This window comes from Schistocerca cancellata, chromosome 3, assembly GCF_023864275.1.
Source record: "Schistocerca cancellata isolate TAMUIC-IGC-003103 chromosome 3, iqSchCanc2.1, whole genome shotgun sequence".
Lineage (NCBI taxonomy): Eukaryota > Metazoa > Arthropoda > Insecta > Orthoptera > Acrididae > Schistocerca > Schistocerca cancellata.
In genome coordinates this window covers 656,252,314-656,279,965 of record NC_064628.1, presented here as the reverse complement: position 1 = coordinate 656,279,965, position 27,652 = coordinate 656,252,314, and the positions used below count along the sequence as shown (strand labels likewise).

Below are 27,652 nucleotides of genomic sequence, written 5' to 3'. Positions count from 1 at the left end.
AATCCCAAACCAAGATTTTGCGACATATTTGTTTCTTCAAATATATTAATTAAAGCACTTCTGTTGTTGCTGTAGCATCCAAAAACCAGCTATTAGTAAATTTCTTAGAGTTGCTTTTACTAATTACAACACAGAAGAATGTTTCACAATACTTATTTCATTTTACAAAATTAATTTTCATAATTTCAAACTATTGTAACAAGTGCCTAAACCCTCGACTGTAGTATTATTTTATGTTAACTCAAATAAGTCTTTGTAAAATATTTTCTTTGTACGTAAAATATACTTTTATTTCATTTTGTGTTAGGAGTCTTGGCAAGAGAGGTGTTTGTTACACACTTCACTTAAAATTTCTGGGCTGAAGGCCGTGGTTGATATGTAAAACTTTCCCTTAATGTTTCAACTCTGGCTGCGGGAGACACCCACAGAGGTGAAGTGACAAATAACGATCAGAACTCACAGGAGCGCTGAATATATAGGCATTATAGAGGGCACCACAGTCCACCAAGTAATGTTGGCAACGAGACTATCTCTGGTAGTGCCAACATTCTCCATTGAAAGTAATCGATTATCATTCTGCCAGTGCAAAGATGACATCCATATTTTATCTAATTTTTCTATTAGAATTATTACGATTTTTATAAATCTCAATAGCCTCTGTATATATGCACGCATGACAGTGTGATGTTTTCAATATGACACTCGTCTCACTGAATTTTATTTCATGACTACCCTCTTGGTACCCGTGTTCTGCCATGGCCATGTTATCTGTACGTGCCAGACAGCAATTCCTCTTATGTTCAACTAGACAGTTGAGGACATTAAACTGGAAATAGCAACTGTCAGTGCCTGCTGTTGCTCGAGAAGAGATTTAAGGACTGCCTCCACGGAAATTAAACTCAAAGGACTGGTGGTTGAGGTGCAATGCATGGAGTTGAATACCATATTTATCACCAAAAAGTGTTTGAACCCAAGAACACAGAAAATTATTGTTTGACCAGTACACACACACACGGAAGGCAAGGTATAATACAATTAGCAGTACACAAATGGCTGGTGAAGCCATGCGCTCTGGTTTGTGTGTTAATTTGCTCCACAGGGGGTGCAGCTGCCAGGATGCACAAGCAACTACTGTCGTATTAGCAGGCCGGGTGGCTGAATCAAGTACAAACTTCACACGCAAACTATGAAGCAGCACACACACGAAGTTTCATTGCAAAGAAGTAAGCATGGTGATCAAGTCCATTTCTTCTGCAGTTGATGCAGGTTGTTCAGTCATGCAACATACTGCCACCAGTGTGTAGGCCAGGAAGTGGCTCGAGTGTGGACAGGTGTAATGCCCACCCCCTGTGAGCAGCCCATGTGGTAGGACAGCTGACACTAGTGCAGTGTCCATTTTCACATCCAATTCCAACCCCAGACAAGGAAGTTTCAGTGAAGGTGGCAGAACAGGCAGTAGCAACGGAGGCCTCAGCTGTGACAGCACGAGAGCCGGGGTCCCACTGGGGCCCCCCAACAGATGGAGGGGGCTCCCCACAGCAGAGGAGACAGATGTAAAAACATCAGCAGTAGCAGTGAAGAAGGAATGGGCACTGGCTGTGATGTAGAAGACAGCTGGGCAGATGAAGGATAAGGTGGCAGTGGAGGTGTACCTAGTAAGCAGCTGCCTATGTGAAGTCATAGATGATCAACGTGTTATAACGCCCTCCTCTCAGCCATACAGGTAACTCACAGGCATCAGCCACTGGTACTCTCGATTACCACCAGCACCCATTTCGGCTGGCAGCTAAACCTGCGAGCCAAAATAGCTGTGCCAGGCTGGAAGCATTTCACGCCAATGCCAGTGGACAGTCTTGCATTGGCCTGCGCAAGCAGATGTAGCAGAGTCGGGGGTTGACAACTGTGCAACAACTCTGCCATACTTTTATTGCCAACATGGGTGAACCCATAATAACTGAGAAACTGGTCAACAGCTACCTCTGATGACACATCCAAATCGTATATTTTCATCTGAGTCTTAAATGTTCATACTACTTATTCTGCTTCTCCATTTTATTGGGGGTGGAAAGGAGGAGCTGTGGCATGGCAACCACTACCTTTTTTACAAAATCTTCAAATTCCCAAGATATGAACTGGAGGCCGTTGTTGGTAACTTTTGTATACAGAAGACCTTCCAGTGCAAAAATTTTTGACTAAGCGGAAATTGTTGCTGCTGCAGAAATAGACAGACAATGCACCACATATGGAAACTTAAGAGTAAGCATCAATTACAACAAGAACAAGCAAGTAGAGCTTCCAAAAAGATCCCGCAAAATCAATATGAATTCGTTTCCAAGGCTGCTGTGGATCAGGCCACAGTGACAAAGAAGCATAAGGAGCCACCTGATAGATGGCACACTGTGGGAAGGCTGCAACAGCTCACTTTATTTCCCCATCAATGCCTGGCCAAAAAACATGTCTGCGTGCAATGCTTTTGTAAGTGACATACCCCAGTGACCCACTTGTAATAAAACCATAACCTCAGGCGGAAAGGCAGATGGGACTAAAACCCAAAGAACGGTGTTTTCTGTAGCTTACAGTAACACTCTGCATCAAAACAGGATAATTAGATTAGGTTGTATTAGATTAATACTTGTTCCATAGATCATGAATACGACACTTCGTAATGATGGGGAACGTGTCAGGTTAATAAAAGATGTCTGTACAAGATATTACATTACACAAAATATTGCATGACACTAATGTTTAAGTTGGTATTTTTTTTTTTTCGCCTCCCTTAATTTATACCTAAAAATTCAGCCAATGAGTAGAAGGAGTTGTCATCTAGAAATTCTTTTAATTTATTTTTAAATGTTGGTTGGCTATCTGTCAGGCTTTTGATGCTGTTTGGTAGGTGACCAAAGACTTTTGTGGCAGCATAATTTACCCCTTTATGTGCCAAAGTCAGATTTAACCTTGCATAGTGAAAGACTATTTTGTAATGCATAGTAATTTCTCAAAAGATCAGAGGCACGGCCCAGAGGTTTGTCTGGCCAGCCATGTTGCACAAAAAAAAAAACAACAACAACAACTTGAAACAGGATCTGCGGCTGCAATTTTAATGCTAGTAGTAGGAAACCCATCAAAAACATTTGGAGCTTTGATATCTAAATGAAAACAGAGTAATTCCTCTTCATCAGACTATGTCTCTGAACCAATCGGCAAACGCGTGTGCATGTTGCACTGTAGGTCAACAATGTATCTCATAATTGTACTGTGACAGGAAAAGAGCCCACAACAGTACGCATTGTGCAGCTTTGTCTGGAAGGAACGCCGAAGGGTTAAAAAGAGACAGCAATGGTTTGTGATGTGTAACTGGTGAAACTTAGACCCATATAGAAAAACATGACATTTTTTTTTAGAGCAGACGACTGCCAAATCCTGTTTCTCTATCTGAGAATAATGCTGTTGTGCTGAATTTAAGGATTTAGAGGCATAAGCAAAAAGGCGCTCAGAACCGTGTGTATACTTATCAGCAAGGACAGCGCCAACACCAAACTGAGATGCACTATTGCTAACACAAGGTGCTGGCTCAGCTGAAAAGTGACCAAACAAGGGGCTGACTGCAGCTTAGTTTTCAACAACCAGAATGCCTGGTCACAAGTCAGGGACCAGTGGGAAGGAATACATTCCACAATAACGCATGGAGTGGTCATGCCACAATAGCAGCATCTGGTATGAATTTGTGGTAGTATGCAATTTTGCCTAAAAATGCCTGTAATTTCTTGATGGACATGAGGTGTGGCAACACGGCAATAGCATCAATATGCTAGTGCAATGGTTTAATGCCAACATGTGACACTTCAAAACCCAAGCAAATGATGGGTGGTTAAAAAAACTGTGTCTTGTCCAAATTTCACTGTAACTCTGCAGACTGTAAAATAGAAAATGGAGCATGAAGGTACTGCAAATGTTCTGTAGAGGTACCAGATGCTACTATTACATCTAAATAGTCGATGCAGCCTGGAATTGATCCAATAAGTTGCTTTAAAAATCACTGAAAAAAATAGCTGATACACTTGCAACACCAAAAGGCAAATGCTGGTATTGATAAAGTCCAAACAGGGTATTAATAACAACAAGGCATTTAGATTCCTTGTTGAGCAGCAGTTGTAAATATGCCCCTGACAAGGCAATTTTTGAAAAATAATGTCCCCCCGATAATTATAATTTTGTTAACAGCTTGTCATTGTGCGGCAAAGGAGGTATAATTTACTGGTAGGTTTTTTTACTATAACCAGTGATGCTGATAATTCACTGGAAGAAACGGGTCAAATAACATCAGGGGATTGAAGAGAATCTAATTCTGCTTTGACCTGATCCTGTAAAGTTACGGTATCAGACGGGTCCTGAAAAATCGGGGGTGGGCAGACTGTTTCATCATAATATAAGCCTGAAAATCTGTTACACGGGAAAAACAGAAAGCAAAATTTAGCAAAGAGAGCATCTATCTGTTAATATGGAACTTGATCAGAAACCAAATGCACTTCATCATTGAGCAGCCAAACTAAACAGATTTTCATTTTAAGCACTGCCGCCAACTAGGAATGTTAATGAACACGCCACAGCCTTGTAAGTCACAGGTGCAGATACATTTCACATCTAGTACTGATACTAGCTCATTTTACTCTGCCATCTGGAATTGCAGCCAGCCAGTGACAGCATCTGGAAGTTAGTTGTAAGTGTTAGTTATCTGAACACAGGCCATTTTTCCAAGAGAACAAGCAATAACAACTTCTTTTTTCACAAAGTTTTTAATAAAGTTAGTAAGTTCATAATGACTATCTAGGGCATGATGGCTTTCCACAAAATCTTGCCTGTGGTGACATTGTTTTTTGATTTTTACACTGTGAAACCACTGATTGACGATACCTCACCACCACCTCTGGCCACAAACTGCATAAAATTCACAATGAATGATATTTACTATGTGATTTTTTTTACCTGGTAATAATCATAATGCCCCACTTATTTCACTCATAAAACAAAGTTCAGTTGCAGCACTCATTCTGAATTATTATTACAGGCAAATGAGTGAATGCATAGAATTCGCACAAGCAAAGCTGGATATGTAATAAGCAACTAAGTACCTTGGTAAAGGAATGCTGTCACTTAACATATCTTTTCTCAATAAGAGTTAAATGATCGTGGCACCTGTGCCTTTTTTTGGTCACTAATGTTCACAACATGCATCAAAATACCCAGAGATTTGTCTATTATCTGTTATGAAATCTTTGAATTTACGTTGCAGTTTTAATTATTCATAAAGAAATACTGGTACACTTTAAATAAGTCACCAACATTGGTTATGACTGATTCAGACTGAAGTTAGAAATGGCACTACCAAATAGGCAGCAGAAGTCATAGATAATTATCATCTGACGTGTATTAAAAACAGAGCAAATGACATCAATAACAAATGCAATCACTCTGACACCACAATCAAGATTTTTCGGGGAGCCACTATGCCAATCTAACCTAACTTTCCATTCTACATAAAAATTGAGTTTGCTCTCTGGTTAGCTTTCCTGTAATAGGAATTAGACATTTAAAAATTGGATTTATGAATAGATTTATTGTTTGTTACTTATAAACAAAATGCATTTATCTACCTAACTTGGTTGTGATAAATATATCTTCTCTTTTCAGGTTGTATTTTGGCAGTAAGTCTTTAAGTGCTAAGCCAATGTCCTCCTCATTGCCATACACTGCAGCAGTGTCTGAAATAAAGATAACACATTTTAAAATATCGGTGGAATCAGACCACACCATGCTTCTGATTGAGACATTTGGAGAGGATCCCAATGTTACACTTAAATTAATTACACACGTTTATTTTTGTTAACGAAAATACAAGATAAACATTGAGCACTTCCTAACCGCCACAGAATACACATGCAAAAATATTAAATATGTAGAAGGTAGTATACAAATACCCATTCTTTAAGCGTGTCACAAAAATGTGTTTGTTTTATATTGAAAATGCTAAAGACAAACTGAATTTAAAAAACTGAACTTGGATGGCAATGTGAAACTGAGCACAATTTACATACTCATAATGGAAGCAACACTTTTAAATACACCACACTTATAGCTGTTTAATAATCTGACGGTTGTGATCAGTATTCCTTTGGTGGGGGCATAAATATTTACAATGAATAGTTTCGTGTCAAACTAAACACTAAATACATAAATTAGTGACAGCACACCACTTTAGACAGATGGTCTGAAAGTAATTTTGAGCAATAAGTAACTACAAAAAACAAACACACTGTCTTTGAAATACAGAAACAAAAGTATAGTACCTAGTATTTTCATTGTTAGTTCAGGAAGAAAACTTGTGGTTGTTTTGCAATAATGTTCAAAACATCATTTTCATCAAAATTAAATGTTTGCTGACCTCATTCTGCCAAAGCTATGTTCATCAAATGGCTCCGAGCACTATGGGACTTAACATCTGAGGTCATCAGTCCCCTAGAACTTAGAACTGCTTAAACCTAACTAACCTAAGGACATCACATGCCCAAGGCAGGATTAGAACCTGCGACCTTAGCAGTCGTGTGGTTCCAGACTGAAGTGCTTAGAACCGCTCGGCCACACTGGCTGGCCCATAGCTATGTATCTCAGTTAAGATCATTTCACTAACAGATGGATAGGAGTGAACAGCCAACAGATGGGGGATTTGCAGATATGTCAACACGATGTTTTGTTTCAGCTATTCCTCCCCCCCCACAAAAAATTATGCTTTTACAGTAAAAGGAAAGTGCACAATCCTGAAACTCCATAACTGGTGCAAACAGGACTGTTATTCATTTAACAAATTTCGTGCAGATGTATAAATGTCTTATACACAGGTTACAGTCTAATGTCTGGACCTGACTATTAGTTATACGTTTCACTGTATCACATCCCCAAATCCCACAACAGCCCCCATGAGATGTAGCAAGGAAGTTACATTCAACTTTTAGATTAAAATCATTCTCTAAAAAACATAGTAATTACAGTTTAGATAAATTTTTGAACTCTTTCCAACACATTAGTATGAGAGAAGAAAATAGTTTCCCTAAGTCTGGAAATTTTTCCTTTAGCTCAATTGATGATGATAATGATGATGATGATGATAAGAATGCTGTAACTAAGTATTGTCACATTATAGACTGTCACTTACAACAATACGAGTTTTCAAGCTCATTAAATGAAACACAAATTTTAAAAGTGGTATTTTTTTCATGGTTTCAGTGAGCAATATTGTTTTCATTTTGGTACAGTGCAGTGAAATCTACTTTCAGTAAACGTCCCTTTTCCCAACTTGCTTAGCAAGAGCATCTAGAAACAGATAAATTAACTGAGCGATCAACAAGAAATTTTAGTCTCCAGCACTGACAATGTTGAGCACCAAAGGACAAAGTTCAAGACCAGTACTGTGCAATGAGTATAAGATTAGATTAGATTAGATTAATACTAGTTCCACGGACCATGAATACGATATTTGGTAAAGATGTGGAACGAGTCAAATTTTCCAATACATTACATAATTAAGTTAATTTAACAACATAATTAAGTTAATATAACAACTTTTTTATTTATTTATTTTTTAATTTTTATAATTTTTTTGTATGGCTTTTTTCTTTTTTTCTTAATTTATATCTAAAAATTCCTCTATGGAGTAGAAGGAGTTGTCATTCAGAAATTCTTTTAATTTCTTCTTAAATATTTGTTGGTTATCTGTCAGACTTTTGATACTATTTGGTAAGTGACCAAAGACTTTAGTGGCAGTAGAATTCACCCCTTTCTGTGCCAAAGTTAGAGTTAATCTTGAATAGTGAAGATCATCCTTTCTCCTAGTATTGTAGTTATGCACACTGCTATTACTTTTGAATTGGGTTTGGTTGTTAATAACAAATTTCATAAGAGAGTATATATACTGAGAAGCTACTGTGAATATCCCTATATCCTTAAATAAATGTCTGCAGGATGATCTTGGGTGGACTCCAGCTATTATTCTGATTACACGCTTTTGTGCAATAAATACTTTATTCCTCGGTGATGAATTACCCCAAAATATGATGCCATATGCAAGCAATGAGTGAAAATAGGCATAGTAAGCTAATTTACTAAGATGTTTATCACTAAAATTTGCAATGACCCTTATTGCATAAGTAGCTGAACTCAAACGTTTCAGCAGATCATCAATGTGTTTCTTCCAATTTAATCTCTCATCAATGGACACACCTAAAAATTTTGAATATTCTACCTTAGCTATATGCTTCTGATTAAGGTCTATATTTATTAATGGCGTCATACCATTTACTGTACAGAACTGAATGTACTGTGTCTTATCAAAATTCAGTGAGAGTCTGTTTACAAGGAACCACTTAGTAATTTTCTGAAAGACATTATTGACAATTTCATCAGTTAATTCTTGTTTGTCAGGTGTTATTACTATACTTGTATCATCAGCAAAGAGAACTAACTTTGCCTCTTCATGAATATAGAATCGCAAGTCATCAATATACACTCCTGGAAATGGAAAAAAGAACACATTGACACCGGTGTGTCAGACCCACCATACTTGCTCCGGACACTGCGAGAGGGCTGTACAAGCAATGATCACACGCACGGCACAGCGGACACACCAGGAACCGCGGTGTTGGCCGTCGAATGGCGCTAGCTGCGCAGCATTTGTGCACCACCGCCGTCAGTGTCAGCCAGTTTGCCGTGGCATACGGAGCTCCATCGCAGTCTTTAACACTGGTAGCATGCCGCGACAGTGTGGACGTGAACCGTATGTGCAGTTGACGGACTTTGAGCGAGGGCGTATAGTGGGCATGCGGGAGGCCGGGTGGACGTACCGCCGAATTGCTCTCCACAGTAAATCGATGTTGTCGCCAGTGGTCGGCGGAAGGTGCACGTGCCCGTCGACCTGGGACCGGACCGCAGCGACGCACGGATGCACGCCAAGACCGTAGGATCCTACGCAGTGCCGTAGGGGACCGCACCGCCACTTCCCAGCAAATTAGGGACACTGTTGCTCCTGGGGTATCGGCGAGGACCATTCGCAACCGTCTCCATGAAGCTGGGCTACGGTCCCGCACACCGTTAGGCCGTCTTCCGCTCACGCCCCAACATCGTGCAGCCCGCCTCCAGTGGTGTCGCGACAGGCGTGAATGGAGGGACGAATGGAGACGTGTCGTCTTCAGCGATGAGAGTCGCTTCTGCCTTGGTGCCAATGACGGTCGTATGCATGTTTGGCGCCGTGCAGGTGAGCGCCACAATCAGGACTGCATACGACCGAGGCACACAGGGCCAACACCCGGCATCATGGTGTGGGGAGCGATCTCCTACACTGGCCGTACACCACTGGTGATCGTCGAGGGGACACTGAATAGTGCACGGTACATCCAAACCGTCATCGAACCCATCGTTCTACCATTCCTAGACCGGCAAGGGAACTTGCTGTTCCGACAGGACAATGCACGTCCGCATGTATCCCGTGCCACCCAACGTGCTCTAGAAGGTGTAAGTCAACTACCCTGGCCAGCAAGATCTCCGGATCTGTCCCCCATTGAGCATGTTTGGGACTGGATGAAGCGTCGTCTCACGCGGTCTGCACGTCCAGCACGAACGCTGGTCCAACTGAGGCGCCAGGTGGAAATGGCATGGCAAGCCGTTCCACAGGACTACATCCAGCATCTCTACGATCGTCTCCATGGGAGAATAGCAGCCTGCATTGCTGCGAAAGGTGGATATACACTGTACTAGTGCCGACATTGTGCATGCTCTGTTGCCTGTGTCTATGTGCCTGTTGTTCTGTCAGTGTGATCATGTGATGTATCTGACCCCAGGAATGTGTCAATAAAGTTTCCCCTTCCTGGGACAATGAATTCACGGTGTTCTTATTTCAATTTCCAGGAGTGTATATTAAGAACAACAAAGGACCCAAGACCGACCCTTGTGGAACCCCATTCTTGATAGTTCCCCAGGTTGAGGAATGTGCTGATCTTTGCATATTATGAGAACTGCTTATTTCAACTTTTGCACTCTTCCAGTTAGGTACGAATTAAACCATTTGTGCACTGTCCCACTCATGCCACAATACTTGAGCTTGTCTAGCAGAATTTCATGATTTACACAATCAAAAGCCTTTGAGAGATCACAAAAAAACCCAATGGGTGGTGTTCGGTTATTCAGATGATTCAAAATTTGATTTGTGAAAGCATATATGGCATTTTCTGTTGAAAAACCTTTCTGGAAACCAAACTGACATTTTGTTAGTACTTCATTTTTACAGATATGCGAAGCTACTCTTGAATATATTACTTTCTCAAAAATTTTGGATAAAGCTGTTAGAAGGGAGATTGGACGGTAATTGTTGACATCAGATCTATCCCCTTTTTTATGCAAAGGTATAACAATAGCATATTTCAGTCTATCAGGGAAAATGTCCTGTTCCAGAGAGCTATTACACAGGTGGCTGAGAATCTTACTTATCTGTTGAGAACAAGCTTTTAGTATTTTGCTGGAAATGCCATCACTTCCATGTGAGTTTTTGCTTTTAAGCAAATTTATTATTTTCCTAATTTCAGAGTGAGAAGTGGGTGAGATTTCAATTGTATTAAATTGCATAGGTATGGCCTCTTTCATTAACTGCCTAGCATCTTCTAAAAAACACCTGGATCCTACTATATCCACAACATTTAGAAAATGATTATTAAAAATATTTTCAACTTCTGACTTTTTGTTCGTAAAGTTTTCATTCAGTTTGATGGTAATACTGTCTTCCTGTGCTCTTGGTTGACCTGTTTCTCTTTTAATAATATTCCAAATTGTTTTAATTTTATTATCAGAGTTGCTGATTTCAGACATGATACACATACTTCTGGATTTTTTAATAACTTTTCTTAATATAGCACAGTAGTTTTTATAATGTTTTATAGTTTCTGGGTCACTACTCTTTCTTGCTGTAAGATACATTTCCCTTTTCCGGTTACAAGATATTTTTATACCCTTAGTAAGCCATGGTTTGTTACATGGTTTCTTACGAGTATATTTAACTATTTTCTTGGGGAAGCAGTTTTCAAATGCATTTACAAAAGTGTCATGAAATAAATTATATTTTAAATTGGCATCAGGTTCATGGTAAACCTCATCCCAGTCTAACTGATGTAGGCTTTCCCTGAAATTTGCAATTGTTAAATCGTTGACTGAACGTACTACTTTGGAGGACTGTTTAGTACTGCTGAATGGAGCTATGTCATATATTGTAACTAGCTGTGCACCATGATCAGACAGACCATTCTCAACAGGCTGAGCATTTACCTGGTTAAACTTATCTTGGTCTATAAAGAAGTTATCTATCAGTGAGCTGCTATCCTTTACCACCCGAGTAGGAAAGTCAATAACGGGTGTCAAATTGAAAGAAACGAGTAATACTTCAAGGTCTTTTTTCCTATTACCCTCTTTCAGAGAATCTACATTGAAGTCCCCACAAACACTTATGGTGTCAAGCAACGTTTCATAAAATTGGGAAAGACCAACCATGGTTTGACAGTCATGTTAGCAAGCTGCTATGAAAGCAAAGAGAGCTTCACTGCAAATTTAAACACAGCCAATTCTTCACACATAAACAAAAACTGAAAAAAGCCAAAATCAGCACAAGGACAGCTATGCGTGAAGCATTCAGCATTTTTCAAAGTAAAATTCTATCTACCGGTTGACCATAATGCATTGAAACAGCAGCTGACACAGAGAAGAGCAACATATTAAACACCTTTTTCTCCAAACTGTTTCACTGAGGAGGATTCACTGTAGTTCCTTCTCTAAATCGTCATACAGATGTCAAAATTACACATCAAAATACGTGACTGTGAAAGAGACAAGCAACTGAAATCACTCAACAGAGGGAAGGCCACTGCACCTGATGAGATATCAATAACTTTCTACATAGAGTTTGTGAAAGACCTTGTTCCTCTTCTGGCAGCAGTATACCCTAGGTCACTGGAGGAGCAAAGTGTTCCTAATGATTAGTAAACAGCACAGGTCATTCCCATTTCCAAGAAGAGTCATCAAAAATATGCACAAAACTGTAGGCCTTTATCTCTGACATCTGTCTGTTGTACAGTTTTGGAACAAGTTTTATGCTCACATATTACGACATTTCTGAAAACAGAACACTGAATGAATCAGCATGGGTTCTGAAGACAACGATCAACCTAACTCAGCCGCTTCATCCTCAAGACCCAGAAAGCAGTAGACACCAGTGTCCAGGTGATGCCACACTCCTTGTCTTCTGGAAAGCATTTGGTGCAGTTCTGCACGTCACCAAACAAACAAAATATGGGTGGATGGACCATCTGTGTAAGTGGATTGAATAGTTTCTATCGGACAGAACACAACATATAATTCTCAACACAAAGAAATCTTCAGATGTAAATGTACCAGGGTGGTTCGAAAAGTTCTTGGAATCACCACGAGAGGTCAGCGCTAGTGCAATGAGTTGTTCACATGATATTCATTGGACTGTTACCTGTAAACACATGCCACATCAGTGCTCTTGCAAGAGAGATGTGGCAGTAATGTGGCTCTGTTGTTCCCATGTAGTGATTTGTGAAGATGGAAAAAATAGAGATTCGAGCAGCGATTAAGTACTTCATAAAGAAAGGTATGAAAGCAAAGAACATTCATGCTGGGGGACTCTGCTCCTTCATATTCAACTGTTGCCAAGTGGACAATTGAATTTTAATTTGTTCAGGAGAGCTCAGATGATGATCCACGTAGTTGTTGGCCACTATGTGTCACTACTCCAGAAATCATTGCAAAAGTGCACAAAATGGTCATGGAGGATCATCAATTGAACATGCGTAAAATTGCTCACGCTTGCCAGATGTCATCTGAAAAGGTATATCACATTTTAACTGAAGAATTAGAAATGAAAAAAATTATCTGCAAGATGGGTGCCACGACCCTTGACGCTGGATCAAAAACGCAAGAGAATGAACATATCGGAACAATGTTTGGCTCATTTTAGGAGAAACAAACATGATTTTTCGTGTCACTTTGTGACCACAGGTGAAACTTGTGTGCACTACTATACCCCAGAGACAGAACAACAGTTAAAACAGTGGAAACATGCTGATTCTCCGACACCAAAGAAAGCAAAGACAATTCCTTCGGCACGAAAGTTCATGGCATCAGTGTTCTGGGATGTGAAGGGGATTATGTTAGTAGATTACCTCCCCACTGTGCAAACAATTAGTGGAGAATATTATGCTAACCTCCTGGAGAAACTGCATCAAAAAATACATGAAAAAAGGGCAGGTTTAGCAAGAAAGTTACCTTCCATCAAGACAATGTGCGCCCGCACACGTGCCGTTGCCATGGCAAAATTATATGAACTACAGTATGAATTGTTTCCACACCCAGCTTATTCACCTGATATGGCTTCATCAGACTTCCATCTCTTCCCAAAACTGAAAATTTTTCTTGGTGGATGAAGATTCACTTCAAACGAAGAACTGATAGACAGAGTTGACAACTATTTTGCAGGCCTGGAGGAAACTCATTTTTGAGATGAGATCAACGCACTGGAACATCGTTGGACCTAGTGCATTAATCTACAAGGAAACTACATTGAAAAATTAAAAAAGTTTCAGTGATGTAAGTACTTTTTTTCTATTCCATTCCGAGAACTTTCCAAACCACCCTTGTAACTTCAGGGAGTGTTATTTGATTGTTAATTTTCAAAATATATGTAAATGACCCATTGGATAACGTCAGAAGTTTGAAAAGGCTTTTCACACAGGACGCTGTTGTATACAGAGAAGTCACATTGCTAGAAAACTGTATCAAAATGCAGAAAGATCTGCAGAGGATCAATGCTTGGTCCAGGAATAGGCAACTGATCCTCAAAATAAGCAAATGTAACATATCGTACATAAATAAGCAGAAATACCCATTACTGTACCATTACAAAAATGCAGATCACTGGAGACAGTCATATCCATAAAATATCTAGAAGTATGTGTACAAAGCAATTTATACTCGAACGACTACATAAAACTAATTGCAGGCAAGGCAGATGTCAGACTGAGATTTATTGAAAGAATCTTCAGGAGTATTAGTCTAATCACAAAGGAGGTAGCTTACAAAACCTTCATTTGACCAATGGGATCTGTACCAGATAGAATTGAGAAGAGGAAATAGAGAAGAGCAATGTGTTTCATTACAGGCTCATTTAGTAAGTATGAAAGTGTCATGGAGGTGCTCAGCCAACTTCAGTAGCAGGTGCTGCTGGAGAGGTGTTCTACATCACAGTGTGGTTTACTGTAAAGTTCTGAGAGCACACATTCCTAGACTAGTCAACCAGTACATTGCTTCCAACTATATGTATCTTGCACCAAGACCTTAAAGATAAAAATTAGAGAGATTGAGCACACAAAGAGGCTTACCAGCAATCATTTTTCCCATGTAAATTGTTGTAGTTGTGTTGGGAAAGTCCCTGAGCTTCAAGCGCTAATAGAAAGCACAGAAGCTGAAATCGTTATAGGTACAGAAAGCTGGCTAAAGCCTGAAATAAGTTCTGCAGAAATTTTTACGAAGTCTCAGACGGTGTTCAGGAAAGATAGATCAGGCAGAATTGGTGGTGGAGTGTTTGTGTCTGTCAGTAGTGGTTTATCTTGTAGTGAAGTCGAAGTAGATACTCCGTGCGAATTGGTATGGGTGGAGGTTAACTTAACAGCCGAACTAAGTTAGTAATTGGCTCCTTCTACCGACCCCCAGACTCCGATAATATAGTTGCTGAACAGTTCAGAGAAAATTTGAGTCTCGTAAAAAATAAATACCCCACTCATACGGTTATAGTTGGTGGGGACTTCAACCTTCCTTCGATATGTTGGCAAAAATACTTGTTCAAAACTGGTGATAGGCAGAAAACATCTTCCGAGATTGTCCTAAATGTTTTTCCGAAAATTATTTCGAGCAGTTAGTCTACGAACCCACGCAAATTGTAAATGGTTGTGAAAACACACTTGACCTCTTAGCCACAAACAATCCAGAGCTAATAGAGAGCATCATGACTGATACAGGGATTAGTGATCACAAGGTCGTTGTAGCTAGGCTCAATACCGTTTCTTCCAAATCCACCAGAAACAAACGCAAAATAATTTTATTTAAAAAAGTGGAGAAAGTGTCACTAGAAGCTTTCCTAAGAGAGAATCTCCATTCCTTCCGAACTGACTATGCAAATGTAGACGAGATGTGGCTCAAATTCAAAGATATAGTAGCAACAGCAATTGAGAGATTTATACCTCATAAATTGGTAAGAGATGGAACTGATCCCCCGTGGTACACAAAACAGGTCCGAACGCTGTTGCAGAGACAACGGAAAAAGCATGCGAAGTTCAGAAGAACGCGAAATCCCGAAAATTGGCTAAAATTTACAGACGCGCGAAATTTGGCACGGACTTCAATGCGAGATGCCTTTAATAGGTTCCACAACGAAACATTGTCTCGAAATTTGGTAAAAAATCTGAAGAAATTCTGGTCCTATGTAAAGTACACAAGCGGCAAGACGCAGTCAATACCTTCACTGCGCAGTGCCGATGGTACTGTTACCGATGATTGTGCCGCTAAAGCAAAGTTATTGAATGCAGTTTTCCGAAATTCCTTCACCAGGGAAGACGAATGGAATATTCCAGAATTTGAAACACAAACAGCTGCTAGCATGAGTTTCTTACAAGTAGATACCTTAGGGGTTGCGAAGCAACTCAAATCGCTTGATACGGGCAAGTCTTCAGGTCCAGATTGTATCCCGATTAGGTTCCTTCCAGATTACGCTGATACAATAGATCCCTACTTAGCAATCATATACAACCGCTCACTCACCGATAGATCTATACCTACAGATTGGAAAATTGCGCAGGTCGCACCAGTGTTTAAGAAGGGTAGTAGGATTAATCCATCAAACTACAGACCTATATCATTGACGTCGGTTTGCAGTAGGGTTTTGGAGCATATACTGTATTCAAACATAATGAATCACCTCGAAGGGAACGATCTATTGATACATAATCAGCATGGTTTCAGGAAACATCGTTCTTGTGCAACGCAGCTAGCTCTTTATTCGCACGAAGTAATGGCCGCTATCGACAGGGGATCTCAAGTTGATTCCGTATTTATAGATTTCCAGAAAGCTTTTGACACCGTTCCTCACAAGCAACGTCTAATCAAGCTGCGGGCCTATGGGGTATCATCTCAGTTGTGCGACTGGATTCGTGATTTCCTGTCAGGAAGATCGCAGTTCGTAGTAATAGACGGCAAATCATCGAGTAAAACTGAAGTGATATCAGGTGTTCCCCAGGGAAGCGTCCTGGGACCTCTGCTGTTCCTGATCTATATAAATGACCTGGGTGACAATCTGAGCAGTTCTCTTAGGTTGTTCACAGATGATGCTGTAATTTACCGTCTAGTAAGGTCATCCGAAGACCAGTATCAGTTGCAAAGCAATTTAGAAAAGATTGCTGTATGGTGTGGCAGGTGACAGTTGACACTAAATAACGATAAGTGTGAGGTGATCCACATGAGTTCCAAAAGATATCCATTGGAATTCGATTACTCGATAAATAGTACAATTCTCAAGGCTGTCAATTCAACTAAGTACCTGGGTGTAAAAATTACGAACAACTTCAGTTGGAAAGACCACATAGATAATATTGTGGGGAAGGCGAGCCAAAGGTTGCGTTTCATTGGCAGGACACTTAGAAGATGCAACAAGTCCACTAAAGAGACAGCTTACACTACACTCGTTCGTCCTCTGTTAGAATATTGCTGCGCGGTGTGGGATCCTTACCAGGTGGGATTGACGGAGGACATCAAAAGGGTGCAAAAAAGGGCAGCTCGTTTTGTATTATCACGTAATAGGGGAGAGAGTGTGGCAGATATGATACGCGAATTGGGATGGAAGTCATTACAGCAAAGATGTTTTTCGTCGCGGCGAGATCTATTTACGAAATTTCAGTCACCAACTTTCTCTTCCGAATGCGAAAATATTTTGTTGAGCCCCACCTACATAGGTATGAATGATCATCAAAATAAAATAAGAGAAATCAGAGCTCGAACAGAAAGGTTTAGGTGTTCGTTTTTCCCGCGTGCTGTTCGGGAGTGGAATGGTAGAGAGATAGTATGATTGTGGTTCGATGAAACCTCTGCCAAGCACTTAAATGTGAATTGCAGAGTAATCATGTAGATGTAGACCCATTCACACTGGAACAGAAAACGGGAGAAGTGACAGTGGTACACAAATCACCGTCCACCACACACTGTTAAGTGGCTTGTAGAGTATAGATGATATAACTTTCTATTCCTAACACAAAACAAATGAGAAAGTAATGGTAAAATTTTGTGAATCTGGTGCAGCAGATACTCAATGACATCATTGCCTATGGTGTCCATCAATTTCCGTCCACTGCTTTCAACACTGTTCCTTCTCTGCACGCAGTAGATTTGATTAACAGTTGTCCTGGTTCTGTGGCAAAATTCATAATGTTAAAGTTAATATTATATATTAAGAAGTTGAAACTGGCAGTGTCATGAACTTTTACCATTTTTACCCTCACGAAGATGAATGAAGGCCTACCATGTAGTGGCAGTAGTTTTGCAGATATTCCTACAATGAGAATCTGCTGATCTCAGGAGCTGAAGTTATATCTTTGAATTTGTGTACTTAAAAAAATACTAATTACGTATGCAGAAGAAAAGCAATAGCAGTAACTGCAGCATACTGGCTCTAGTATACACTTATGGTTGTTGGGCAGAGCCATATGTGAGCCAGTAGCTAACAGCTAGGGCATACAAACTTTGGCAGTGATGCAAGCAGTGCTTGGAATGTCAATTTAACTGCCCATTTACAAACAAAAGCAAAGGCTGATAACATTAAACCCCTGCCAATTAATATTATAGAGGAGCAAGATTACTTTTAGAGTGTGGGAAATTCATGATAGGTTCCCAATGATCCACAGAGAGACAAATTACAACTAGAAATAACCTGGTTGTCTTGCTTAGGACAGGTTGGCACTGGATTTAAAGTACAATGATTATTTCTGTTTAAGTGGGATATAGTTCCGACTCAGCCAACATGAGAAGTGGGATTCCCTTTTCTTTCTCCTCTTTTTTTCTTTCCAAATGTGATGAAAGTCACTCAACAAAGGATTTATTTATTATGCTGTCTGCACTGCAATTAGCTAGGGTTTAGAATGGTTTTGCCAGTGCAAAAAGTGCAGAGACGGAAGGCCAATTCTGTTCTTGTATTATAAAGGGAATTAAAAAGATTTTCAATTAAATATGAACACAATTTCCTACTTCGTAGTGCGCCCTTTTTACCACCTTGAACTACAAAATGGTAGAGTTTGAGTGAACAGCCAATCAAGTTTTTCAGTCACTTAATCATTTTAAGATGTGGAGGAGGCTGTAAAGAAAATTCTTGTTTAATTCTGTTCAGGAAAGCATGTTGGATGGTGGTTTGTAGTCCATAAAAAAGAAAAGGTTAAATTACCTCTTGGAAAGAATGAAGTTCAGCTAATAATCTCCTGATTTACGACAGCATTAACTGCTGCATGGTAGAAAATAATTAAAAAGATTCAAATAAACTTGCTTTTGGTTCCAGTAACTGTGCACTATGTCAGAAATTATTTTGCTGCCTGAAAATGGCAGTTAAATAACAGCTCTGGTATTAACTGTTATGGAAAGCTTTCCTCTGATTTCAAAATAATTATGTTTAGTAGATGCAGATCAGATATTTAGTTATGGCTATTTTCTTTTGATGCCACGGCATCCATGTCATTTATTCAAGGGTAAAAAATGCCTTCCACTGCCAGTAATTTATAAATTCATATTATACAGCTAGTTTTACAAGGATTAACTCAACTGTATACATTTATGTGCAAATAACACACTTGCACTGTATGTAGGAGTGTCCTCATTATGGCTGTCATTATTCTGTTTGTTAAGAAAATAAAACACATAGGCAGTGGTCACATCAAATGTTGGTTTGATTTAGAGTATTTGTCTGAATTGATTTAAGAAAACTGCAGAAAACTCAGATCTGAATGGTCGGTTATTGTCATGATAAGAGTAACTGGACCTACTCAGAGTAGCAGCTCTGCTGTACTGCTTTTCCAATTTAACATCCAAGTACTGTGGTTTTCTACGGTGTTTATTACTGGAATGGTGCACAAGTTTGTAGTGTTTCTTCAGTTGAAACTTCCAGGCTGAGGGGCTGTGGTCGATGTATGAAAGTTCCACCAAACGTTTCGTCACCATCTGCGGGAGACACCTTCTGAGGTCGTCCGACTACTTAGCCCAGAAGTTTCAGCTGAAGACAACACTGGCTGTGAAAGCCTACATTGTATGATTTGTAGTGATTATCCATAAGCTTAATAAACATGACAGATACACATCACACACTTTAGTCATCAATAATACATTCTCCTTTACTATTTACAATAGTCTGGCAAAACTGGGGTAGCTTTTTGATTCCGCGACTGAAGAAATCATACGGTTTTGAAGAGAAGAACTCATGTTCAGAGTGCATTTTTATCAGGAAAGGAAGTTCCTTGAAGGTTGTTCGATAGAGAGCAGAAAAGGTGAAAATCTGAGGATCCAAGATCAGGTCAATAAGGTGGGTGTGGAATGACCTCCCAATTTAACTCCAGTAGTGTTTTTTGTCAATCTAGCAGAATGCGGGTCAGCGTTATCATGGAGTAGCATCACCACATACAATTTTCCTGGTTGTGGTTCTTGGATTCTCTCTGCAAGGTGTCTTAATTGTTGGCAATAAATGTCAGCAGTGATGGTTACTATTTGGGAAAGCGATTCGTAGTACACCACATCGTCACTGATCTGCATATGCAAAACATTATCCTTTGTGGATGCGGACAGTTCTTTGTATAGGGCAGTTGTTGGATTTGTTTGGATTCAAACATTCCTTTCTTAGCATAAAGACATCATTTATCACTACCAGAAATGATACAGGACAGGAATGGTCAGTGTTGTTCATGAGCCAATTGATGACGAGTAAACAGAGATGCACATACGGGACCCCACAGATTCTTGCGATTTTACGTTAGAGCATGAGGTACCCACACACCTGATTTTTTTAACTTTCCCCACTGCAAGCAAATGCTGCACGATGATGAAATGATCACAGTTGTTCACATTTACCAGTTCTCAAGTACACTGAGATGAATCACTGCGGATTAATGCATTTAAACAATCCTTATCAAATCCTGAATGTCTTCCTGAACATGGAGATTCACTAACGCTGAACCAATCCTCCTTAAAACAACAAAACCATTTTCTTGCTGTGCTCTGTCCAATGGCTTTATCCCCATGCATGGTATAAGTGTTTCTGGCTGTGTCCAGTGATGTCACCTCTCTGTGGAACTCAATCAGAAGGATATGCCAGTAATGTTCTGATTTCCTCATTTGGCACTCCATTTTCTAGCATCCACAACTCCACTCACTATCTCCAAATGACAATATGCAAACTCAGATAGGAACTGTGAACTAAAAGTAAAAAATGACAATTGACAAATAAAATCATAGCAACCAGGATACCAATAAGCAAAACAAAAATGCTACAAGCTTATGTACCAGCCTAATATTTCTTGTTGATGCCCTTCTTTTATCAAAGGCAATGTAATTTCAACAGTACAAAACTGGAAGAGCAGTGTTTTCCTTCATGTTTGATATCTGTCTGGACAGACAAAACATAAACACCTATCCTTCTGAACTTGAGACCAGTGTCTTAACAAACACACTACCTCATTTGGTTCTTAGTTTATTTCATTACATGGATTCTTGGAGGTCTTTTGTTGCTAATGAATATGTTACATCAGTGCAGGCAATAAATCTTTATGATCACACAAAGATCTGTCCAAAACAATAAGTAATTTACATCACCAAAGCTGCGTAAGGCTATTTAAAAAAAAAATTACATTACTGGTTCCATGCGTTACTTTTCTTCAATAGATGTGAGACCTATGTTATACAAACAAAATTACACATTCACTATACACTTCAGACAACAAAATAAAAAGAAAATTTAACAATTACTAGAATATACAAGAGATTCTTATATAATGTGTTTATATATAGGGTTTGTATAAATGTAAGGAATCCGTATTCTGGATAAAATGTATTGAAAATATCACTACAAACAATTAAAACTCTTCAAAATTGGACCCTCAGTTGTCAACACACTTCTACCAACATATTTCCCACACTTGGAAAGCACAATGGAAGTCAGGTTTCTTGAGATGTTTGTATCTTGGAAGTCATTTTCCGGAATGTACTTCAAGCAGCATATCAAAGTCAGTTTGACCTGAGCTAAAGCCTCATTATGTTATTTTTTGAGAGTTATATTCACTCAAGCGAACAGATAAAACTCCACTAGGGTCCCTCATGACTGGAGGGGGTTGGGCAAGCACTGTGATGCTGTTTCAAATAGACAGTCATTGACCACAAAGTAGTGCAGTTGGTCATGATGCAACATCCTACTGCAAGCAAAGCCTGGTCTCACTCAGTTGACCCTACTCTTCAGTCTTCTCTGCATGTCTATGAAGTCACAGTCTATCCCTCACATCCATCACACACACAATCGCACAATGTCCTCATGGTTGAGCTTTCTGCTCAGGGTTCATTTTCTACACTCTATCATCTTCAAAGCACATATGGCATCTCAAAACAGCAGCTTTTCATAAGTTTTCACTTGCAAACACTTTCTGCATCATGGTCAATGTCTCTATCTGCCAAGTCTCACACAGAATTTGATGGCGTAACACTGTTCAGTAGAATGTTGTGTTCTGAGATTCACCTGAGCCTACATACTGGGGTACACTAAAATTATGATACCAACCATATGGAAGCTCATGGGCAAAACGATACCAGGTGAATTTTGAAGGCGGCGAATCCCTCCATTGAAGCTATCTGGAGTGAGTACACTGGGACATACAGTAGCATCCAAAAACTTTAGGACTCATTACTTTTACACAAACCTTGTACGTATATGGATTAAAGTGTATTTTTTTTATTTTGAGCTGCTCATCATTCTGTTTCCTACAGTGTACAGGGATCGTGTGTTACTGTTTTTGTACAGCTTAGATCTTGTGTTACTAGATAAACAGCAATGCCTGACACTGGTCATTTTTATTCATCCGTGGTGACTTAACAAAGCACAGTAATTTACTTGCCAAAGGATCATTTGATAATGAATAGCAGTTTTCAGTTTAATCTGAGAAAACCCATAAGCAATATACACAGGCACATAAAGGTATAAACATATGTTTAAGACAGATGGACAGCCTTGGGCTTGTTAAAGTAACTATTACTACATAATCTTGAAGTGATTTAGAATTAAATACAACAGGATGGCCACATAATAGAGAATGAGCCTCCACCTTCCAAAATACAAGGCCAGTTTCTTAACAAATGCACTACCTCATTGAGTTCATACATACCATACAATTTTGTTATATTTTTATGTACTTGGAACAATTCAGTTTGATACGACTGGAAACTATTTGATGCTTTTCATTGCCTATTGACACTCACTGCACACACACCACCACATATGAAGGGGCTGCCACAAATCTTCCTTCAAAATGGTTCAAATGGCTCTGAGCACTATGGGACTTAACTGCTGAGGTCATCAGTCCCCTAGAACTTACAACTACTTAAACCTAACTAACCTAAGGACTTCACACACATCCATGCCCGAGGCAGGATTCGAACCTGCGACCGTAGCAGTCGCGCGGTTCCGGACTGAAGCGCCTAGAACCGCTCGGCCAACCGGGCCGGCAATCTTCCTTCAACAATGCTGAAAATGCTAATTCAGCATCCCCTCATGACGAGTGAGATGCTGAGCTCAGAAAGATATAATTTTGGTTCCCTAATACAGCTACAAAGGAGACCTGAATGAAATCCTTAAAGGTATTAGAGCCTTTCAGAATGAAAAAATGGCACCTGCAAAACAGCTCGAATGAGAAATGATCAGGTAGTTTGATTTTATATAATACTACATCACAGTAAGAAAAATTAAGAAGTAAACACACTAGTACACATGTCTGAAATAAATAGCTAAAACAATAAATTTAAATCAATATGGAATTGTTAAAGCAGAGAAAGAGAAAGAAGTCACAGGAGAGAATATTATTTCTATTAAAAAAAATACCAGCATAATAAGACATGGTCCAAGTGAAACAGATCATTTTTAATAAATACTTTTTAACGACAGGTGAGAATACTGATGCAAATAAAGCAAGATGTAAAACAAGCTGAAGAAGCAACGCAGAGAAAACTTAATGGCATTAAAATTTTTCTCTCATCCTACTGGAAATAATGAAGAACATCAAGGCCCTCAAAAGCAAATGTTCACATGTGGCTGCAGTACTATAGTACATAACATTCTCGGCCTTATTAATTCACGTTATACTCCCAGGCAGACAAGATTCATATCTTGTACTTAATCACACTCTTAAGACACCCTGTATATTTTTAATAAATGTGAACAATTAATAAATGTGAACAATTTTTGCGCAATTGACAAACTGCTCATCACAGTAGTTACTATGAATATGATCTACAGAACAAAACAAACTCAACTAATTCAGAATAAGTAAATGAAACGGAGAATTTTTTTACAAGTTTAATGAATTAGCTAATTTGCAAATAAGAAGACACAATCAATTTAAACTTTTTATTCCAGCTACAGTGAATTATTGTGCAATGACCACCTTCTATGAAATGTGATAGACTCATGCCCTCAACTGTTATATTCTCCACATCACTGCCTTGCTTTGATAGCTCTAAGCATTACAGACACCAATAAGAATATTCTGACATACGGTTTTCCATTTTTCCGAGGGAGTGCCTTAGTCTCTCAAGTAGGCTACATCCCATTTATAATGCATATACCTAAATTTCAATAATTAGGTCATCAGCTTTATTGACATCAGGCTGTTTATATAACAACGTTAGGGAAAAGTAATTTATTTATTCTAGAAAAATGTTTGATGCAGCCTAGACATTTTCTTCAATCAGCTGCAGCATCTCTTGCATTTGTCACATATTTCTGTCACACAGGTGTGAAACTCATTTCTGAAACTCAGTCTGCAGGTAGGCACACACACTTCAGACGGATTGTTGTTGACTGGTGAAAATCATATGATAAACTCACTTGCAGTCACCCGTATCCTCCAAGACAAAACTCATTAATAATATTTTCTCAACTGAGACAGTTGATAGAGTTGTCGCTAAACATCTCACGTAAACCACAAACTTAGCCAATGTATATTAAGCTGCAACATTGGCAAACCTACCCTCTTTTCCCCAATTTCTGAACTGAGTTTCTGTGACTTACGTTTTGATCCATTTAACAAAATAAATAAAATCCTGTTATGTTAAGAATAGTGCTGGGCCACCACTTTTTTGGTCTCGATGCTTGCGTACTTCCTGTTAGCAACTTTATCGTATAATACAATCAGATTATATAATGGTAAGACACAGATTTAGGAACCAGGTTTTAAATTGTAAGACATTTCCAGGGGCAGATGTGGACTCCGACCACAATCTATTGGTTATGAACTGTAGATTAAAACTGAAGAAACTGCAAAAAGGTGGGAATTTAAGGAGATGGGAGCTGGATAAACTGAAAGAACCAGAGGTTGTAGAGAGTTTAAGGGAGAGCATAAGGGAACAATTGACAGGAATGGGGGAAAGAAATACAGTAGAAGAAGAATGGGTAGCTTTGAGGGATGAAGTAGTGAAGGCAGCAGAGGATCAAGTAGGTAAAATGACGAGGGCTAGTAGAAATCCTTGGGTAACAGAAGAAATACTGAATTTAATTGATGAAAGGAGAAAATATAAAAATGCAGTAAATGAAGCAGGCAAAAAGAAATACAAACATCTCAAAAATGAGATCGACAGGAAGTGCAAAATGGCTAAGCAGGGATGGCTAGAGGACAAATGTAAGGATGTAGAGGCTTATCTCACTAGGGGTAAGATAGATACTGCCTACAGGAAAATTAAAGAGACCTTTGAAGATAAGAAAACCACTTGTATGAACATCAAGAGCTCAGATGGAAACCCAGTTATAAGCAAAGAAGGGAAAGCAGAAAGGTGGAAGGAGTATATAGAGGGCCTATACAAGGGCAATGTACTTGAGGACAATATTATGGAAATGGAAGAGGATGTAGATGAAGATGAAATGGGAGATACGATACTGCGTGAAGAGTTTGACAGAGCACTGAAAGACCTGAGTCGAAACAAGGCCCCCGGAGTAGACAACATTCCATTGGAACTACTGACGGCCTTGGGAGAGCCAGTCCTGACAAAACTCTACCATCTGGTGAGCAAGATGTATGAGACAGGCGAAATACCCTCAGACTTCAAGAAGAATATAATAATTCCAATCCCAAAGAAAGCAGGTGTTGACAGATGTGAAAATTACCGAACAATCAGTTTAATATGCCACAGCTGCAAAATACTAACACAAATTCTTTACAGACGAATGGAAAAACTAGTAGAAGCCGACCTCGGGGAAGATCAGTTTGGATTCCGTAGAAATACTGGAACACGTGAGGCAAAACTGACCTTACGACTTATCTTAAAAGAAAGATTAAGGAAAGGCAAACCTACTTTTCTAGCATTTGTAGACTTAGAGAACGCTTTTGACAATGTTGACTGGAATACTCTCTTTCAAATTCTAAAGGTGGCAGGGGTAAAATACAGGGAGCGAAAGGCTATTTACAATTTGTACAGAAACCAGATGGCAGTTATAAGAGTCGAGGGACATGAATGGAAGCAGTGGTTGGGAAGGGAGTAAGACAGGGTTGTAGCCTCTCCCCGATGTTATTCAATCTGTATATTGAGCAAGCAGTAAAGGAAACAAAAGAAAAATTCGGAGTAGGTATTAAAATCCATGGAGAAGAAATAAAAACTTTTAATTCTGTCAGAGACAGCAAAGGACTTGGAAGAGCAGTTGAACGGAATGGATGGTGTCTTGAAGGGAGGATATAAGATGAACATCAACAAAAGCAAAACGAGGATAATGGAATGTAGTCGAATTAAGTCGGGTGATGTTGAGGGTATTAGATTAGGAAATGAGACACTTAAAGTAGTAAAGGAGTTTTGCTATTTGGGGAGCAAAATAACTGATGATGGTCGAAGTAGAGAGGATATAAAATGTAGACTGGCATTGGCAAGGAAAGCGTTTCTGAAGAAGAGAAATTTGTTAACATCGAGTACCTATAGATTTAAGTGTCAGGAAGTCATTTCTGAAAGTATTTGTATGGAGTGTAGCCATGTATGGATGTGAAACATGGACGGTAAATAGTTTGGACAAGAAGAGAATAGAAGCTTTCGAAATGTGGTGCTACAGAAGAATGCTGAAGATTAGATGGGTAGATCACATAACTAATGAGGAAGTATTGAATAGGATTGGGGAGAAGTTTGTGGCACAACTTGACCAGAAGAAGGGATCGGTTGGTAGGTCATGTTCTGAGGCATCAAGGGATCACCAATTTAGTATTGGAGGGCAGCGTGGAGGGTAATAATCGTAGGGGGAGACCAAGAGACGAATACACTAAGCAGATTCAGAAGGATGTAGGTTGCAGTAGGTACTGGGAGATGAAGAAGCTTGCACAGGATAGAGTAGCATGGAGAGCTGCATCAAACCAGTCTCAGGACTGAAGACCACAACAACAACAACAAGAATCAGTATATTATTCAAAAGTTTTTAACATCTTACCGATAGATTTGTATCCAGCTTTGAGTGCAGCATCAATTACGCTGTATATTAGATTTTTTCCCTTTATTTTATATGTGCCAACTGAAATAGAACAAAGAACTGATAGCAGGTATTATAAATCAACGCCACTCCTTACAGTCACTCAAGTTTTATTCTTACATCCAACCATGGGAAACTCTCGTCCTGTATTTAACTTGTATACATAATCTTGGACATCCATGACACGGAGGTGTACTTAAAACTTTTCGTTATTTACGGCTGAAATCTTCTTGAAATTGTACTCAGTTCTACTTCTACCATTCAGAAACGCGCCACATCACAAGAGTATATTTATTTAGATTTTCGAATGCGACCACGAAGCTACCCTTCAATCACAACAAAGCAATGAGCTCGTGACGTAGAGATTATTGTGACAAAATGTGAGTAGGATCTTTGAACTATCGAATCGCAATACAGAAATCAGGAGCCGTATTCACGCACTCGTTATGATTTCACAGCCAGTGACATATTGCTGAGGGACAGAAAAAAATATATTTCGCGCTGTTGTTTGTAGCGCTGTGTTCTCGCCTGCTTGTGTAAAAATCGTGACATGTTGCGTATCCCAGTAAGAAGCAATATTTTCTTTTTTTTTGTAATCTTCTCAATTGTTAGCATTACTTTCAGAGTGAAATAAGCAAAAACACATCGTACTCTGCGTTTGCTAAGTGCATTAACTTTGAGCCTAGAACCGAGGGCATTCATTACCACTGGTTTACAAAAGATTTTGAATTGCAACTTGAATGGTTGTCTTGTTGTAAGCGAGTGGACATGATC

General features: G+C 39.3%; 1 protein-coding gene across 1 annotated transcript in view; it reads right to left on the bottom strand.

Annotated features, from left to right (window-relative positions):
• Window positions 1–27,230, bottom strand: part of LOC126175613 (uncharacterized oxidoreductase MSMEG_2408/MSMEI_2347-like) — a 51,332-nt gene extending 24,102 nt beyond the window's left edge. The window contains exons 1-3 of the mRNA XM_049922496.1: window positions 26,999–27,230; window positions 26,840–26,920; window positions 5,652–5,759 (exon numbers count right to left, since the gene is read on the bottom strand). Coding sequence (XP_049778453.1) covers window positions 5,652–5,759; window positions 26,840–26,920; window positions 26,999–27,059 — 250 coding nt within the window. The 5' untranslated portion in view covers window positions 27,060–27,230. The remainder of the gene's footprint in view (window positions 1–5,651; window positions 5,760–26,839; window positions 26,921–26,998) is intronic.
• Between the last annotated feature and the right edge of the window lie 422 nt (window positions 27,231–27,652).